This window comes from Patiria miniata, unplaced genomic scaffold (genome assembly GCF_015706575.1).
Source record: "Patiria miniata isolate m_02_andy unplaced genomic scaffold, ASM1570657v1 HiC_scaffold_9, whole genome shotgun sequence".
Classification (NCBI taxonomy): Eukaryota; Metazoa; Echinodermata; class Asteroidea; order Valvatida; family Asterinidae; genus Patiria; species Patiria miniata.
Window position 1 is genome coordinate 1,734,337 of NW_024037076.1, and position 12,724 is coordinate 1,747,060.

At 42.2% G+C, this 12,724-nt stretch overlaps 1 protein-coding gene across 1 annotated transcript in view; it reads left to right on the forward strand.

Moving 5' to 3' along the window:
- LOC119720248 (carnitine O-acetyltransferase-like) overlaps positions 1-9,865 on the forward strand; it is a 31,134-nt gene extending 21,269 nt beyond the window's left edge. Inside the window, exons 6-15 of the mRNA XM_038189869.1 lie at positions 1,197-1,365; positions 2,677-2,848; positions 3,518-3,711; positions 4,492-4,592; positions 5,388-5,513; positions 6,073-6,195; positions 6,946-7,081; positions 7,771-7,833; positions 8,491-8,628; positions 9,133-9,865. Coding sequence (XP_038045797.1) covers positions 1,197-1,365; positions 2,677-2,848; positions 3,518-3,711; positions 4,492-4,592; positions 5,388-5,513; positions 6,073-6,195; positions 6,946-7,081; positions 7,771-7,833; positions 8,491-8,628; positions 9,133-9,351 — 1,441 coding nt within the window. The 3' untranslated portion in view covers positions 9,352-9,865. The remainder of the gene's footprint in view (positions 1-1,196; positions 1,366-2,676; positions 2,849-3,517; positions 3,712-4,491; positions 4,593-5,387; positions 5,514-6,072; positions 6,196-6,945; positions 7,082-7,770; positions 7,834-8,490; positions 8,629-9,132) is intronic.
- Positions 9,866-12,724: the final 2,859 nt, after the last annotated feature.

The window sequence follows — 12,724 nt, forward strand, 5'->3', positions numbered from 1 at the left end:
CATAAATGTAGGCCTAGATTATACTTGAAATCCTCCGCACTGCTCCAGGATGTCACTGGCTCAGCCTCAACATATTGACAGTGATTTTGCAGGATTGAGGCAGTGGTCACCCCACCAAGGACCACATTCAAGAAATAATGGAGGGTTTTGTCAGGATTGAGGCTGCAGGTACTTTTTACATGGAGGCAGTTGCAGGATTTTGCAGGATTGAGGTTGCATCCTCGCAAAATTGCTTAGGGTTAAACAAACATGTGCACGACTTTGAAAGATGTATAAATTAACATTCAAAAGCAAAGGGAGAACTCATCAGGGAATTTTGTTTTCATTAGAAGTGCTGGAAACCTTGTCTGTACAACTAGTGTGTGGTTTCCACATCTCCAGGGGAAAAAAACTTTTTTTTTTTTTTTCAGTTTGAACACAACTATCATTGAGTTAATACTACGTAATTGTGCTGATCGTACTTCAGTGGCGCACCGTTCCTGAGGCTGTTTAGATTTGTAGAGTGCATGAACTTTGGCTGAACCTTGTCAATTTGTGAAATGGCCATGTTATCGCTAATCGTGTAGTTTAGGACACCTGTTATGTTTTACAAGTTCTGTTCAAGTCATCAATCAAAACCTTGCCCTCTTTCCACAAAATTAAGCTGGCTGATATTTAACATGGCATCCTATAATCCTTGGGAACTATTTACATGATTCCAAGCACAAAAAGTGACTTTTCCTGCTTGTACCTTTGCCAAATGTTTAGGCATTAAAGTCCCAAAACATAAAGGTGTGTTTTTGTTCTCTTTTAGGAACAGGGTCCTCAACTACACGATTACCATGTTAACTCTTTCCTCTTCCTTGGGTACAGTTTAATGAATGATCAAAATATTTCAATTCTGCGAATAAATCGTAAAGGAAAACTGATCCTCATTTGCTATTTGCCAGGTTTGCAACATTGCTTGTGTTTCTAGTATTGTGAATTTGGGCGTGATCCCTGGCTACATGGCATATACAGGTTTATGGCTTCTGCATCCTTGAACAAAGACACTGACGAGATGGGGAACCACAGACATAGGGCTAGCTAGCTCAGTTGGTAGAGCACCGAAATTGTAATCTGGAGGTCGCAGGTTCAAATGCCACTCTAGTCAATTTCTTTGTTTAAAATTAAAACTTTTCAATAATCGAAACAATTTAAAAAAAATTATCCCACAGTAACTCGTTACCAGATGATTACATGGGCGGTCAGCCGCTCTGTATGTATCGGTACCATAAGATTCTGTCGTCTTGCCGGGTACCGGGCGTCAAGAAGGATTCCGTTGTCAGCTTCCCACCCAACGAACCCGACGCACCCAGGCACACCGTCATTGGGCACAACAATCACGTGAGTATGCGTAGACTGTATCCCACCCCCCCCCCCCACCCAAAGATATATGGACCAGTAACGAGCTCTCATTAAAAGCCTTTTCTTGAATCGCCTCTGCGCGCGCATCACGATTTATTTTTGAATCGCTGTTCAACTTTTGTGCATGGACGCCGGTAATTGAACTCACGATTATCAAGAAACTCACGCTTGTCTTACCACGAAAAAAGTTCACAACATCACCAGTTTCTCCATGACAGCAACTTTCAAGCATTTCAACTGCATAGCTTGTAAACATTGAACAGCAATATTTCTCTCTTCATGATATTTGCCAGAGAGACTTCAAATTCAGCAAAAATCAAAGCTCATTACCTCCAAAATTTGCACATTCGTGGCCAGGCCTATTGCCATTTTGCAACAGGCTGGTTGTGTGCAGACATTACCGTTGTGATTTAGAATTCACTAGGCGAGGCGGGTTTCAGACCAACGCACCTCATGCATATAGTTAACATACATTACCCGGAAGGCCGGAATTCCGGGCAATGTATGCCAGATTCACCGCTAGTTACCGGACCCCAGTTTTGAAGTCCAAAGGACAATGGAGTCAGGGAACCGGACTAGTGAGTATGCATAGACCTCATGCGCAGACAGTAGAGGGGGCTATCTGACCACTTTCAAGACCCCCAGTGAGAGGGTAACGCTGGTGCACGTACTGGTTCGTGGTCGAGTGGCATGAAGTACGCACGACTGATTATATTCTGAATGTGCACAATACTCATAGTGTCTTTGTGTGAGCATTGGGGCCATCTACAATGTGTTAGAATGTCTCTCCCAGTGGTCTCTCCGACTCTCCATCTGTTACCGTTGAGGGGGTACTTGTGCGCGGAGTCCTTTTAGTGGAGCTATTGCTTCTGCAATGAGCCTGCTCCGTGTACAAGTACCCCTTCAACAGCCAGAAAAGGAGAGTTGGGGGAGACCTAGACTGGTTCCCGGTCCATCCATTGCAAATTCCGAGTGATCTGTAGCTATGTGGGGCAGGGATTAGTCTGGGAGACCATTGAAAAGAGACATTTGAACTCATTCGCACGCCGACGACTCCTGACATTCACGCAAAGAAGCTGTGGCTTAGCTTTGATACATTCAGGAAGTCGTGCGTACTTCGTGTGCAAACCAGTGCAATGTGCACCGGTACGCAGAGTGTCCCCTTCTCAGAGCACTCAAAAGTGGTAGAAAAAGCGCCCTCTTTTGTTGGTGCACGGAGCCCACATGCTCAGAGCTGCACCATTGAGGGCAGTGCATTTGTTTACTTAGCTTCTTTTCTTTTTCTAACAGCTCTTCTCATTGGTTGTTTACGACTCACAAGGCAAGCCTCTGCCAATCAGTGAGATCCACTCAAAGCTCAAGGAGATTGTTGCTGCGTCGCCATTCCCTGCCGAACCGGTTAATATTCTGACGTCGGAACACCGCAACACGTGGGGCAAGATATTCAAGAAGATGTCCAAGGGTAAGAAAGCAACTTGTCGATTGATCAAAGTAAACCCAACTTGGTAACAATTGAAGAACAAGATTTTGATTTGGCATTGGAAAAAAAACAGGTGACCAGTCAAAAGGTGAAAATGTACACAGGGTGTATAAAGAAAACGTTTCAGTATTTTTAAAACAAAAGATGCTCAGTATTCTATGACTGAAGAGATGCAAAGAAGATATTTATGATAGTTGTATTATTACGATTCATTTATATTCACCTGCATGATGCTCTATTTGATTACAGAGTACGACATCTTCAAGTTGGTCTCTGTGTCAAAAGTAGTTTTGACTAGCTTGATTTGATTCTCTCGGTCGCGAATTCTTCAATTCTGACTTCTTTTAATTCACTACTCAAAGACTTTCATAAAAAGAGTGCTTTTGAGAAATTGGTTCTCATTTCTTGATTAATCTGATTAATCTGTAAGATTTTCCCATTTTGATATTAATAGTGCCGCTTCAGAATTTGGAGTAAACACAGTTATGATGTCAAAACATGTTTTGTGCAGCAAATTCACAAAAAAATTGATTGTTTCTCTATTGAGGCAAATTTTGCTCTGAATATTTTTGTGAAACCACGCTTGCTGTAAATTTGCAGGCATGAACCGGTCTTTCATTTTTATTTGCTGTTGGTTTTTGTCGCTCTTAGACAAAGTCAACAGAGCTTCCTTTGAAGAGATCAAGAGAAGTATCTTCATGGTGTGTTTGGACAAATCCGTCTACTCGGAGCTGGACGGGCAGATGCAAGTAGAGAGCTTTGCCAATTACTGTGCCAAGATGGCTCTGTATGGCGGGGGAAGCAGAGCCAACAGCTGCAACAGGTGGTTTGATAAGACCATACAGGTGCGAGCTTAATTGATTGGTTAGGCCAAAAAAAGTCTCGGGTTTCTGTTGTGGAGCTTGCCCCCAAAATGGTGCGGCGACACGGGTTTATCCCCCTACTTTTTGTTTCTTCAAATGTTGGCTGATGTTGCAGATAACGCTTCGATCCCCTTAAAACTCTCAAAAATATCTTTCAGGGTGAGCTTGAGGTGACCTCAGTAAGGCCTTAAGACTTGAGAATTCTGCACCCATTTACGATCTCGACCGACACAAACATTCTTTGGGAAATTTGCATAGTCTAGAGAAATATCAGAGAAAACGGTAATGTCAGACTATAGAGCGACATCAACATTGTGCATGCGCTTTTACAAAATTACAAAATTACAACACCGTCTGCAAATGGTGCCCGACTAAATGTAGTGCAAAATATATAGGAGCCCAGAGAAGCCACATAAAGCTTGTACTCGATCGTCACCCCATCTAAAAACAAGTTTTGTGCAGCAGCAGGATTCCAGTCAAAGCAGTGAGTTTGGCGGTTTTGAGACATCATCTAACATTGAAAAAAAAATATTATAATTTGCTGATGCGCATGGCTACTGGGATGCATGTGCAGACCAGACACTGGAGATTTTTTTTGGGGGGGGGGGGGCCCCTTATCTAGCTTGTTACACTTGTTTCAGACTGCCATTCCAAAGTTGGTAAATATTAAAGTGTCTTTGAGATTCTAGTAAAGTAAGGAATGAATTGCTGGTTTGTCAGCTAGCTTGAAGTTGAACTTCTGATGTTGTATTTTGGTTACAGTTTATGATCGGAGCCGATGGAGAGATTGCTCTGCAGTATGAACACTGCACGGTCGAAGGTCCTTACATTATGGCAATGATCGACCACAGTTTACACTATGCGTAAGAAATAATACTCAAAATAAATCACTTATAAGGGGTACTTTGCCAGTGCGGAAATCAAGTCCATCACAAGTCTTTGAAGGTCCTCATACATGTCATAGGTCCTCACATGTCCTCACAATTCATCACAAGTTCCACAAGTCCTCACAAGTCCTCACAAGTCCTCACGAGTCCTCACTCTTCCTCATAAGTCCTCACAAGTTCTCACAAGTCCATCACAATTCTCCCAGTCCCAAGTCATATCACAAGTTATTCAAAAAACTGTCACACAAACACTTCCTCTGTTCATTTTCATCCCCTGTTTCTTGTGACTGTGCACTTGTGAGTTGAATTGTGATTTACTTGCATCCAGACTTATGATGGACTTGTGGTGGACTCGACTACAACCAAAAAACTGGACTTTGGCAAGTTTCCTTTGTAGTTTATTTAACTTAACGCCTTTGGTATTTTGGCTACAAACCCTGCCCAATGCAGCAAATCCCAAGTTCAACCCTCCTGCTGTCTAAAAAGTCTCAGACAGTCAACAAATCAATCCTCTTCCCCTGCATTGCCTTTTACACAGGCTAGTCACCAACAGTCAGATCATATCTCAAGCAAGCACTGTGACTAGACAAATTCAGTCAACAGACAAGCTGTGGTGGGCACAGCTGGCTTATGAATCACATTGGCAGTTTATTCACTGGTGTTGATGGCTCAATGCAACAAGGCCCTACAGACTTGTACACCTGTCGCACTGTGCTACTACATCTGGAAGGGTTAGCATTAATTAGTCGTTTTTTTGTCTTTTGGTTTAAGGCACAACACTCCTGTAGAGTCCTCTAGGTCATCCGCAATCTCTACTTCAGTCCCAAAGAGGTTAGATTTCAACCTGGATTGCGAAACCTTGGAGGCGATTGAAGATGCCAAGTGTCACATCGACAGGTAATGTAGAATCTTGACAATAATTATGGCAATAGGCTAATCCTGCGATAGCCATTTTGTGCTGTAACACCAGGCTCGAGCGAGTTGCACTCGGGTAATATGCACGCACTCCGGGCTCCGTTGACCAATAGGGTTACCAAAATACCCGCCTTTTCAAATTTCATCAACAGAAAAAAGCAGGTGACTGGTAGGCACAGCTGGCTTATCAATCTCCGAAAGTCAAAGCATAGCGCTATCAGCTTTCATAACAATCACAGCCAGTCAGTCCTGCATAGAAGGCAGGGAGCACTCCCCAACAGTTGAAAACAGTCACCTGATTTATTTTGACTCCTGGACTGGCCTTGTTGAAATTGCCAGCTCAAGTGTTTTAATGACGGCTGTTATTGGTCAAAACAAAAATGATGACAACGTTATTTAAAATTATAACAAAAGGGCAGCAAAAAGGAATTGACACTATGCATGCAACAGTTTGAATGGTAGATCAAAACCTAAAAATATTTGTATCTGCTATTTCACTCACTGTTCCTTCAAGTTTCGTGTAATTTCTTTTTCGTTACAGTCTTGGCAACGACGTTCAGATATCCTGCTTTTCATTCGAGCCGTTCGGCAAAGACTTTTGTAAAAGTCAAAAGCTGAGCCCCGATGCATTCATTCAGCTGTCTATCCAGCTGGCATTTTTCAAGTAAGTCCAGATTTTTGCAGAAAATTACTGCTCAGTAATACAAATATTTTACCACCAGACCACAAAGCTTGCCAGGGTCAATTGGCCAATTTACACGGTTTATGCCAATGTGAGACCATCAGTGACAACATCCTAATCAACCCACGCCACCCAGATGTGCTTACATTCCGCCATCTTCATTCACGCACACAAGCTTTGTTTCATTCTCCCACCTGCAGTTTCCCTAGAATATGGAATTCTTTACCGCCTCATGTCAAAGACTCAGCTGTTGTCGACTCCCTTCCTCGATTCCTAAGGGCCCTCAAGCAGGCATTCTTATCGGTAACTTAACTCAACCCATTGCTCTCTTTTTTTGGCTGTCATTTTGATCACCCCTGCGGGGCCGTTGTTTTCTGTGTTTGTAATCTGTCTTTTCAACGTTATGTGCGGGGCTGCATACCCGTGGGTAATAGTAGTTCATTTTACTTTTGCGGTCCCTGACCCACATAACTGTCATTTGTCTTGTCATGTATTCGGATTTTCGTCCCAGGTCCCCGCTACCGTCTTACTGTACTTGTTGTTTGTTGTTTTATGCTCGTTTTACTCAATTTTGTTTTGTTTTGTTTTTGTGATGGTCGAATAAATAATAATAATAATAATAATTTAAACTCAGTACAACAGAGGTTACGGCATTTATGATGATGTTTTTTTCATTTTTTTTAAACAGGTTTTCTAGTCTTGGCATTTTTGGCTTAAAATTATTTGTTGCAGACTCTACGGTCATTCCACAGCAACCTATGAAACTGCTTCATTAAGGAAATTCCAGTTTGCTCGCACCGACACGATCAGATCTGCCACCGTCGATTCCGACATCTTTGTCCGAGCCATGTGCGAGAGCACGAAAAAGGTATCAAGCAGTGTTTATTTCACTCTGTCACTGTCACAGGTACATCACAAGTCTGGTTGCAAGTAAATCATGACTAAATTCATAAGTCGGTTAAAAATCATAGGGAACGAACAGTACCAGTATGGAAAGATTGGTGAAATTTTGGAGGATTCATCAGTACTTTTTCAAGCGAAAGTAATACAAAAAAACAACCAATTGCACACTTGTGTGTTCAATGGGAGGCTTTTGAGACGTTGGTGGCAGCAGACATTCCAGGTCTTTCTCAATTGTCTACGTTATGTTTAAGCCAAAACGCGCATGCTCAATATGACGCAAACAATGGAAAAAGGACCGGTGTGTTTGCTGCCACCAATGTCTCAAAAGTCTCCCATTGTAGGCCGGTTCATATACTTCAAGCGAATGCAAATACAAACCGAATTTGATGTCATGACAAATTTGCTGCGAAACTTGCCGGAGTTGTAATGTGTTCAATTTTTGTGAATTTGCAGTGCGAAAACTTGGCATGACATCAAAATCATGTTTCGCATTCGCTTTCGCTACAAACTGGCCTTAAGGCTGGATAAGTATTTTGTACATGTATTCATTTTTTGGTTTTTGGTAGCAGTGCAGAATTTCAGCGCAGAAATTTTGAGATTTTTAGGGTATGTTTATATTCTATTAAAGCCGGTATTTGTTTGCATTCCTTTCAGCTGAGTGAAAAGGCACACCTTTTGAGGAAGGCCATACTAGCCCACAGGGAATACACAAATGCGGTAAGGAGTTGTCAGCTTTGGTGCCCCGATTTCGAGTCGAATTTAAACCTGAATTCACGTACAGAGAAATGGGAGCAAAACATAAGGGGTTTAAAATTCATAAAGTGCAAACATGAGAAGAAGAAAAACTAAGAACATGCCGAAAAGAAGAAAAACTAAAAATATGCCGAAACTAACCTTTAACAGAGTCATGTGACTTTGGGAATGGAATTGAGCAGGGCATGAAAGGGGAAACAAGTGAGCTACATAATCTAGTGTCAATAACAAAAGTCTTTACAAAAAATAAAAAAAATTCAAAACACTAAATAGACTTATATTAAATTCAAAGATAAACTTATGATGCGGGAGTGTGTTCTAGTACATAGGGTTTGTGACTCACAATTAGAAGGCAGGGGTTCAAATCCAGCTGCTGGCCATATGTTGTCTCCGTGGGCAAGCCACCTGCCCCCACTTGCCTCTCTCCACCCAGGAATATAAATGGGTACTGGCATTAGCTGGGGAGTAACCTGTGATGGACTAGCATCCCATCCAGGGAATAGAAATATTCTCAGTCGTTTCATGCCATGGAAACCAGAGATAAATGCTGACATGATGTACCATATTTGCTCCGGACAGGCTTTACTTCTTTACTGTATTGTTACGTCTTGTCATTTTCAGGCAATTAATGGCGATGCCATCGACAGACATCTGTTTGGCCTGAAGCTGATTGCCATCGAGCAAGGCAAGAACGTACCAGAGATATTCATGGATACGTCCTACACGGCGGCTATGCATTTCCGCCTCTCTACAAGCCAGGTAAAGAAAGAACGGAAACGGTGCAAAAGTGCAAAAGTCCTTGTGATTAAGTCAGGTAGTCTCTGCTCAAATTGCGCCATAGCTTCGCCTCTTGGACAAACATCAGCCCAAGCCAAGACAGCCTTTTCAAAAAGCTGTAGCTGTAAGGACTGGCATTCTGTCTATCCTAACCCTAACCTGCCAGACGCAACACAGTGCACTTTGATGCATTCAGCTACCAACACCAGTGCAAAAACGGCCAGTTCTGAAATATTGAGAGCTAGTCCCATTGAAGAATGCCACAGTTGTATCCTGCTGCATTCGGTGACCACGGACTCTGAGGCAGGTAGGCCTCGAGACTTTTGGCCTGATGGATCTTGCTACACTGGGCAGGCTTGTCATTTAGACAAGTGTTGCATGTTGCTGCGTTTGGCAGGGTTTCTAGCCAAAATACCCTGTAGGGTTAGGGATAAAAAGCAATAAAGTCACTTAAGGACACCACTATTTTGTTTAATTTTTGTTCAGGTACCAGCAAAGCATGACCTGACTATGATCTTCGGTCCTGTCGTCCCAAACGGTTACGGCGTCTGCTACAACCCCCAAGACGACCACATCAACTTTGGCGTGACCGCTTTCAACACCGTCCCCGAGACCGACTCGGAGAAGTTCTCCCAGAAACTGGCCGAGAGTCTACTAGATATGCAACGTGTCTTGAACAAGGTGCCACCACATGCTAAGCTTTGAAAGAAAATGACATTTGTGTTTTTCCTTTGTCAGCTAATTTCCTTGTTTTTAAAATTCTCATATGCACCATTCAAAAAAAAAAAAAAATGAAAGAGGCATTTGTTATTGCTTTATTTTAATGTATGTATTTTGTAATTCTGTGAAATGTGAATTTTTTTCAACAACTCTTTGTAAATTATGTAAAAATGAGGTGAAGTTGTAAAATCAAATAACAAATGTAAAGTACATATCTTCTTTTTTTTTTTTTTAACTTGGGGGGGGGGAGAGGGGTCCAGATAATGAATTGAAAGTCACACATTTTTAGTTTTCGATGAAATTATGTGTGAAAAAAGAAGTTACTTAATGAATGTGCGAGAATACACGCATTTTTGAAGTTAATTTGCCATGTATAATTTCTTTAGGGACCGTGACCATTCAGCCCTGGTATAAAAAGGGCCCACCGGTAAGCTCGTCCCCTCCCAAGAAGTCTTTTCGTACCGTCCCAGCTACCGGCCCAGGAGCTGGTCCGGTTGCTAATCAGGAACTCCTCTATCCTGGGGTCTATTGTTTGCAAGCATTTACACATGTAATATATCCCAGAAGAAACCCGCTTGTGGTTTTCATCTCTCAGCGCGAATCAATAGAACACTTTCGTCGGCACAGATCAAAACCCCTGCCTTGCGGTTTCGCGCACAATGGGACTGTAAATTAAAAAGGCGTTTGGAAGGATTTTATCTTTAATACGGTAAATCTGCTATTGTTCTGCTCTGGACGTTCTCTGAAGGGCAATAAATTGATGCGCCTGACTGACTTCAAAACTTCTGGTCAGACAGGACCATGTACCGGACCAGACTGGGCTGAAGACCGGACTGGCTCTGGACCGGACGAGGTACCGGGGGGCCCTTTTCATACCAGGGCTGAATGGTCACGGTCCCTTAATGTTTCAATTCAAATAGATCTGATTCTGAACCTCACAATGTTTGTATAATTTACTTTAGTTATGCCTGTCCTAATTGGGAATGTGTTCCCACATAAACTGGTACATGGGTGTTTTTGTTTTGTGTTTCAAATGGGAACACACTGTCCCAGCTGATTTCTCTGGTAGGGCTAGTATCACAACTCCAGTGGTACCACTTGTGATAATATATTCGTATGTCAACGGGCCAGTATGTTTATTCATGAGAACAGAACAATAATTTTAATTTCAGGGGAAAAGAGAACGAAAACCTAAGTGTCTTGAAATGATTCAAAGGAAAAACATAAATTATCATAAGTGGTACCACTGGAGTTGTGATACTGGCGCTACCGATATATCTGGTAGAGAATGTGCCACTTTCTTTATTTACTTTAGTTGGGATTACGAAAAGGCTGTGTTGTTTCAAGGTGTAACACATTGCATTTCCAAATTAATATAGCACACTGGTCTGAAATAATTAATTTTACGAGATTTTATTTGAAAGTCTGCACTGGTATTTCTAGTGGTAGATATAGGTTGCATCTGAGTATTTTGATCAAAATAGGGCCAACTTGTTGGCATGTTTGCCGCAGAATGTGTGGTATTCCGCAACAATCACAACAGAAATCAATATTTAAATCAGAAATACATGTACATGTTCAAAGCCACTGAGAGGTATAAAGCCCCACCCATTGACGCATTGACCAATCACAGCCGTGATTGATGTCCGACATGCGTGCCCCATATTCTGACATACTGTACATTTGGCCCTGGCATTCAGAGAGCTAGAGGTGCATGTGCAACCTCGTACCCAGGGTGTCGAGCAGTACGCGCCCACCACTACCTGCTCTCTCACCCTGGTATTGGATCATTTGCATGTGCAAGATTTTTGCACATGTATGCAAATGAGGAAAGGTCTGGTGCCTGGATATGCGTTACACATTAGCGTTTGTTTTTGTATGCGGTGTCTGGGGTAAAAACAGAGTCAATTCGTAGCAGCGCGAGCACGGTGTGAGTTACGAAAACACGATTTTTGAAATCAAACTGTTGCGATCTTATCGAGACAAAATGCAGTATCATATTTCATATTAATATGAGCAAATTGGAAAGGAAATTAGTATTTTCGAGAAGGCGTGGACGAATGATCGCGAAAACACGTACTGCACGTTGTGAATATATAGCACCAAGTACACGATAAAAATCCATTACTAGCCAATTGCGGTATCCAATCAGGATACAGGAAGAAAGTTTCCTATCCAGGGTTTACTATTGGAAACGCGGTTGGAAATAAAGTAAGCACTGGGGACGAGGTTGGTGCATGTGATGTTGCCCACACGTGTGCAGTGGGCGTGGCATAATGGATCGGTGTCTTAACTTTAACCAGTCACTGGTGAACAGCAATGCAATAAGTTTGTGTTCCACGTTACCATAAATATTTGTTGGTATGCATTTTAATAAATAGTCCTTCCTAAGTTAAGCTTTTGTCACTAGTCTGTCATTTACAAATTACATGTGTTGAAAGCACTCAAAGGAAAATACTCATCCCCCCCCACCAGATTGGGAAGGAAGGGGCAATTGTTTCAACTGACGACATTTTGGGGCCTTTTAATAGCAACAGCAACACTTTACCCCATATCGGCTTTAAAAATATAACATTGATGAAAAACAGGCTGAACATTGTTTTTTCAGAATTGTTTTTTTTTTGGGCCATTGACTCAAATCCTGATTTGCCGTGACCCATTTCCTAACATGTAAGAAGGGTTTTAGCTTCGGACGCCCCCCCCCCCCCCCGTTTTAATTTTTCACTTTCTCATCAACATGGCAATTAACAAAGAGCAAAGTTCTCACAAGAGTTGAAAGTGCGAAATTGAAACCAAAAGCAAACAAAGGACTTGGTCAAGTTAAACAAAATTACCTTGCCGCGTGTGTTGATTCATGAGTCTGGGTACGTGACACAAGAACACGTCTTGAACACACTGCAGTTTGGTCTGGTGCACTGTATTGTCAACAGTCGAAACGAGCAGACGATAAGTTTCAGAGGCAAACTTTTTGGGCGCGCAAATTTGAGCTTTGTTTTGACTTTGCTGGAAATTGGATTCGAGCGGACAGGCCACCGGTGCCAACTTCATTTTGTGGAAAATTTTTGTTTCGGCATAAGGAGAGAAAGCACATGTGGGCTGCAGTGGTTTTCTTGAATGAACCGTACAGTCTTGGCTTGCTTCCGTCGGACTGTGGCTGTACGGCGGACTTCTTGGGGAACAAAATGGTAAGTGATGCTTTCATTTTCGCCTGGCATGCTTTCATTTTCGCCTCTACTCTACTCTCTAGTGCCTTGCTAGAGCAAAACTTTTACCTAAAATTTCACAGTAAGTGAAATTTCATTAGAATACTGCATGAGGAAAGTCGGGGAAAGGGCTAAGTGCGCCATGTTCATTAAGC